At 37.8% G+C, this 7312-nt stretch overlaps 1 protein-coding gene across 1 annotated transcript; it reads left to right on the forward strand.

The window, feature by feature from the left end:
- Nucleotides 1–5015: 5015 nt before the first annotated feature.
- Nucleotides 5016–6425, forward strand: LOC113769017 (putative nuclease HARBI1). Its single transcript, XM_027313507.1, has 3 exons — nucleotides 5016–5555; nucleotides 5641–5869; nucleotides 5974–6425. Exons 1-3 carry the CDS (start codon nucleotides 5016–5018, stop codon nucleotides 6423–6425), a joined length of 1221 nt encoding a protein of 406 aa, XP_027169308.1.
- Nucleotides 6426–7312: the final 887 nt, after the last annotated feature.

The raw sequence follows: 7312 nt of genomic DNA on the forward strand, positions 1-7312 counted from the left end.
TTGACTTCAAAAAAGAGAATTCATGCTACTGGTACGATCGGTTGACACCGATACTGCTTGGAAGACATGCCACAGGCAGCCGTGCCCAGTCTGCAAGCGAGGTAGTTCCATCGGAACCGCCTCGCCGAGAATGGTCCAACACTGCTGCTAAAAATCGGAAGGGAAAAGGTAAAGCCTCTAGTTCGAGGGTGCCTACTCCGGTGAACGTACCAGCAGTTGAGGATGACGACGACGTCTACTATGTTCCCCCAGTTCCCGGTGCAGTTGGAGGAAAACGGTCAGCCTCAAGCCTAGGAACCAGTGGTGAACCTGAAGGGAGTAGAGGTTCAAAATCGACACGGTCATCTACTGGTCTTGAGGATGCTATAAGCAAGATCGGGAATTACACCGACTTCGTTCTTAAGGACAGACGGAGTAGGTCGGAGTTCGACTCCCTCTACGACATAATGTAGTGCCAGGATGTGATCACCTCAATGGAAATTCCGGACGCGTGGAGACTTGAAGCTAACTGTCACTATGCCAAATATGAGAACGAGGGTGAAAGGATTATTTTTCTTAGAGCTTCTGCAGCCGATCGCTACGGCTACATCCTCAAGTTGATGAAGGAAAAAGGCTTGGCCTAAGAACACTTTATGTGGCATGCCAATTATGTGGAATGTTTGTACTATTAAAGTACAAAGTGGATGATTGTACTTGTATAACGTGGTTGTTTGTGGATTACTTGTCCATTTTTTATTAGAGATATTTGGTTCCCAATATTTATGTGTAATTTGTTTCTTCGTGATTGTGCATAACACTTGCTTGTCCTTGATGCTAATTTCATTAACTTCTCATGAAGCATATGAAGCGTCTTAGATAGTTTTCCTTGATCAAGTTGCTTCCAGCCATCTTCACATTGATGTTGCTGACAACGCGTATGTCATTTATGTCTAGCAGGTGATATTCTTTTAGTTCTTACAGTTGAAGTGCCTTAGCGTGGAACTCACCTGCCCAATTTTTTGCAGATCATAAAGGGCATGTTTGGAGTACTTAGGCCAACTCTCTGATTGCAAGGCATGTGGAGAGAGGTATTCGTCTGTAGTCTGGGGCTCTGAGATGTTTTTTAAATCTGTCAAGGATTAGTTAATGCCTGGCTGTTCATTGTTCCTTTTCTCCTTGTGATTTGTCTTGGGAATTGAAGGAAATGGCTCTCAAGCATAAGTTATGATCTTTTGATAGAAGTTAACTTGGTTGGCATTGAGCAGCGTCAAACTTCTGTTTCTGAAAAGATTATTATTACTTTAATGTTTGGAGGACTTATTTATGGTGAAACCAGTAGCTCAAGTTTCTTTTTTTGGTGCTGACTGATTTACCAGCAGTTTGCGTGCGCTTTTTGGTGCTGACTGATTTAGACATAACAGGAAGCGTCCGTAAATTTACAGTAGTGTTATTGGAAAGTATATGTGCATAACATTTGTGATAAGTAGTTGTCATTACACTTCTCATATTCCTCCTTATTGCTTTGTACGTGTGTAATTCTTTTGAATGAAGAAAAATGAGTACCTATTACTTCCAAAAGTTGAGATAATCTCTTATATCCTGCTCAATGCTTCCAATTTACGAGTGAGTTTAATATGTATTTTTGTATCCAATTTGTAGTCAACCACAACCAACATCTGATCTGCACAATCTTGTAATTTATTGTTCAATGGTCTCCTTTTCTTTTCAGCATATGGTTTGAAGTTTGATGGTCCCATTTGAACCAGTTGGTGAAGGACACGCCCTCAGCTTAACCATACATTTCCTCCTTGTCCCAATTCGTTTGCTGAAAATGGTGGAGGAGAAATACGTGTTTTATTGTACCGTCGCAAGGTCACTTTTACTTACTGCGAATCGAGTTGCTTTTTAAGTCTGCCGGGTCAAAATCCATCCATCGCCAAGTGATTAAACCGGAACCAAAACTAAACCAGTGGTATTGTGCAATTTAGTGCAAAATTTTGAGACCAATCCAATAATTTATCACAAGTATATTAGTTAGTCCTAAAAGAGTTGGCAATAAAAAGTTGGCAATCCCCCGGTTGAGAAAAATAGAGAGCCTTCATGCATATAAGGAGAAGAACTGGAGTAAGAAGAAACTTCTCTAATTTTCCTATAAAAAAATTCAAAGGGAAAGCCCTGGAAAGAAGCCAAAAAATTTAAGAAAAAGAAGACAGAGGACACAAAAAAGAGCATGCACCTTTTTTGTCCATTAATGCACTACTACTGTAACACCAATCCTAAAGAACAATTGCTGACACGCCCTACTACTGCAATTGCTGACAATCACATGGGTTTGTGCGTTTGTGACTACTTGTTTTAGATGGCCAATAAAAATGTCTGTAAAGTTAAAATTTCCGTATGTTTCCTCTTTCAATTTTCAGGGATGTGTCGTGTCGTCAGACGAGGGCCATAAATTGCGGAAATACATGTGCTTTAAAGCATTCCAATTGCATGGAAAATATATCTCATGAAACGACAAAGTGGAAATTGTGGTGGAAGTTCTCTAAAAACTCCAATGCAGATCAGCCATCCCCCGCAATAAATACATTTAAGAAGTGCAATTCTCTACAATAAGAATTGGCCTGCAATTCTCTACGCCAAAAAAAAGAACGAAGAGGATAGAAGACAGAACGTCAAGACGAAGTGGCGGCCTTTTCTTAATTGTTAACGTGGTAGCTGTGTGCGTGTGGCAACCGGAAACTACGTGCGTGCTAGTGGAAGCGAGGTAAATAGTAGACAGATGTTTTCAGTTATAAAATTGCAATCTAAATTCAATTTCTGTGGTTATTTAGATCCGCATGGAAACCGTTTATACTCTCACTTAATGCATTATAAGAGTTAAAGCATAGTAATCATTCATATTTTACCGCTTCAAAGTGATAATAAATATTTTGAGGTGTTACGAATTGAAGTAACCTGGTGAGATCTGTTTTTTGAGATAGTACGGACTGGAATTAGTTTCGCATGGATTGTTATTTTATATACTCTCACGTAATGCATTTATACATTTATATTAATATACATAATATTAAATATACATTTATAGATCTGTCTCGAGAAAGATTCAGAAAGCCTTATAAAGGTACATAATTTTTACTTTTAAGCATGTGGATACAGGTTGTAATGTGTTGTTCTAGCTTGAGTGTCTTTGAGAAAAATAAATAAATAACATAACATTTTTTTACGTGACGTATATGAAATCAAAAATAATTAAAAAATATATTTATGATATAAGTAAATAAATTTGTGTAAATAATCTATTATTCAAACAAACTCATTGTTCGTCTTTTGTCAATTACAATTTGACTGAATTGAAAAAGTAACAGATATTTATAGGAATACATTCATATAATGGCTATTGGAATACCTTTAAATCTTGGGATCTCGATCATGGCTATTAAACCAACCAAATATGTGAAATCGTGTATAAGCAACTATACATGAATGATTCTATTATATGAATGATTCTAAAGCCCCATGTCTGTAGAGATAAATGAAAGAATTATAAGGCGAAAGAGTGGCACTTTAGTTTAGGCCGGGATAGATTTGAGAATTTGGGCTGGAGCCCTTCTTTTTCCTTCCTAATCCAAGATAGAGAGAATCGAAAAACAATAATCATTTTTTGGCACCAGGAAATATGGTGCTTGAGCCTGAAGGCAGCAGGAGTTACGGTGCTTCTGGATCCTCAGCTTTTCAAGGAGCTTCAATCTACAAAAAAATCTGCAACTGTTTACTGGGCTTTGAGCTACACTTGGCCCAACATAATTATTTATGCCTGCATATCCATATGCTCCAATTCTTCCATTTTTTGTTGCACCCCAAAATTACTTATATAATATATTTATTTATAATTTATACATTTATAGTAATATTTATTTATACTCTTATAAATATATTTATATTATGTATTATAGTAATAGATAATATAATACAATTATAATATATTTATAAGAGTTTTATATAAGTAAATAAATATATTTATTTATAATAATCATTTTATTATAAATGCATAAATGTATATTTATATAAAAATATATAAATTATAAATCACAAATATATTAATTTATTCATTTATAATTTTATATATTTATAATAATATACAAAAATAGTAGATTACAATATATTTATATTAAAAGTCATATTGTCAAATACGTGCTATTTATAAAAGGTGGTGGGGTGATACGTGATTCTGAAGGGAAGATGCTTGGTGCTTTTTATAAGGAATTTGGGGAATATGAGGTGGTATATGCGGACGGCTTAGCATTGTTTACTGGGCTGCAGTGGTGTATGGAGACGGGGTTGTCAGATATTTTGGTAGAGGTGGATTCCTTAGTGTTGGTAAGGTTGGTTCAGAGTCAATCTGTTGGTAAGTGGCCGTTGTGTAGCGTCTTAGGTCAAATTCGCTTGTTACTGGGCAAGGTGAAGGGGTCTATTACACATATTCATCGTGAGGCGAATGCCGTGGCGGACAGCTTAGCAGCGTTATCTCGAGAGAGTCCATATGTTACTTTCCAATCTTTTCAGCAGCTTCCTAGTAGAGTTCGGTCGCTGATTAATTTGGATGCAATAAGTTATCCGTATATCCGCAGATTTTCTGTGTAGGAATAGCTCCTAGTTCTCCGGCATGTATTGAAGGTTGGGATTGTCCACCTTCTTGGTTTTATCCTTTACAATAAATAAATGATCGGGGATTTCCCCTTTAAAAAAAAAAAAAAAAATACGTGCTATAAAAGTCATATTGTTAAGTATTCTATTTAAAAGTCATATTGCTAATTTATACTCCATAAAGCATGTGCTAGTTTTCGTAATTGGTTTGAGAGGATGATGAAGACTCTAATGGGACATGTCTGACTAATTACATAAATACATTTAAAGCCATAAAATTGTCTAGATTCCCGACATTTTCATTAACACGTCTATTAACACATTTATGGAATTGGTTATACACATACGAACACGCTTATGTAAACATATATACAGATCTATACTCAATTATCATGGCCTGGAACAACCGCCGTGGTGCTAGAGGACGCAATGCGGACCGCATGAGGCAAGATGAGGAAGATGAGGCCTTACTTCTTATGAGTGCCTCGTTAATGTTAATGCATCCGTCACTTGCACACGTGGATAATAATCAACCACTTCTGCAACATGATGGTTCATTCACAGATAGGCAGTGGGTGGAACGCGTACTCTACGGTCATCATAGATGCTCAATAGACAACATGCGTATCACGGTTGATAATTTCTTGCTACTGTCCAATATCCTTGTCGAGAGACAGTACGTTCCACATAATTACCAACAACGCGTGCCCATACAGGAGACGCTTGCTATGACTTTAATGTTGGTCAGCCACAAGCATACGCACAGTGTGTTGGGGACTATTTTTGATCGATCCATCGAGACGATTAATCGAAATATAAAAAAGGTGCTCCGAGGCCTGTGTCTATTTGCAGCTGAAATAATACGACCGGGTGACCAGACTGCAGTTCATCCACGAATTACAAACTCAACTAATTTTTATCCATGGTTCAAGGTAATGTGGAAAGAATTGGGATTTTTGGTGACTCTAACGTAAGACGATTTTAGAAAGTTGATTACATATTTTTTACACATATTAGGATGCCGTGGGAGCGATGGATGGCACCCACATCTCAGCTTGTCCTCCGACAGGCGAGCAAATGGCATATACAAATCGGCACGGGTGGCAATCACAGAATGTTCTAGCAGTTTGTGACCATGACATGCGCTTCATCTATGTGTATGCTGGATGGGAGGGAAGTGCACACGATGCGCGAGTGTTGGACTCAGCATTAGCATATCCGTCCGATTTTCCACTGCCGCAACCTGGTAAGTGATGGGTCCAATATTTCAAGTCAAGCATGTGCTATGCTTTATTACCACAACTCTTATTTTTTATCGCGTTTATTAATTACAATAACTTTGTCAATTAGGCCAGTACTACTTAGTTGATGCGACATACAGGAATGCTCATGGTTTCATGCCCCCGTATAAGAACGTGGGGTCCGAATCTCCGGCAAAGACCTTGTTCAATACTCGACATTCGCAACTTCGCAATGTCATTGAGCGCACATTCGGTGTGCTTAAGAAAAGATTCAAATGGTTAAAGGGTCCGATAGATAATTTCTATATGAGCACTCAAATCAGTATAGTCATTGCTTGTTGTGCGTTGCGCAACGTTTTAAGGATGCACCAACCAGAAGATGCCCATTTCCAACGGTTTGAATCAGAAGACATGCACTTAAATGAAGAGCCAGAAATAGGCGGGCTAGTACCTCAGCCGGTCGCATTAAATGTATCTCCTGCAGAGCTGGCGGAATGGAAAGCTAAACGAGACTACATAGCGACTCAAATGTACGCAGCACGGGGGCGACGCCGCCGTTAGGTGTTCATCGCATTACAAAGGATTGTAAATGTCCCTAAAATTTATTTTCCCATGTGTAGAGTGTACTTAAAATGCCCTCGATTTCCAACTTCTAAATTAATCTGTACCGTTTGTGTATTAAGTATGCAATTGGTTTAGCGTAAACGTAGTACTGTGTCCAAATTTTCGAAGTCAAAGTCAAAATTTTCAAAGTCAAAGTCACCTGCTTAAATTCAATAATGAGCACCTGTCCAAACGCTAATTTACACGATTTACTTACTATCCAAACGCTAATTTACACGATTTACTTACTATCCAAACGACTATTTCATATTTACGCGATTTTAAAAAGTAACCTAAAAAATATCCCAAATAACTTACAATCCAAACAAACCCAAAGTTTTGCTCTTTCCTAACTTACAAGTAGAATAATCAAGAGACAATGCATGAGTAGAACACTGATCTTTTTTTTCAAGAAGACCACGCTTCATCAAATTAGATAATATCACATTATTTGGATGACCTAATCGCCTATGCCAAACGTCAGCCTTATTTTCAACAATCATAGAGGCTATAGACAAATGTGTAGGAATAGCAAATTGCAACGGAAATAATCTTCCCACTTTAGGCCCCCTTGCGATCACTTTCCTCGTCATCTGATCCTGCACACGACAACCATCGTGAGAGAAGTTGACATTGTAGTTATCATCCACCAACTGACCAACAGAAATTAAACTAGTAGACAACTTAGGAGCGACAAAAACATGACGAAAAGAATGTCCAAGATCACCAATGGCTGTAATTGGAAGATTACTACCATTAGCAATCTGTATATTTTGTCTACTAGTATACTGCTGCAAATTCTGTAACGAATCAGTAGAGCCAGTCATATGATTGGATGCTCCAGA

Source organism: Coffea eugenioides, chromosome 4, assembly GCF_003713205.1.
Source record: "Coffea eugenioides isolate CCC68of chromosome 4, Ceug_1.0, whole genome shotgun sequence".
NCBI lineage: Eukaryota > Viridiplantae > Streptophyta > Magnoliopsida > Gentianales > Rubiaceae > Coffea > Coffea eugenioides.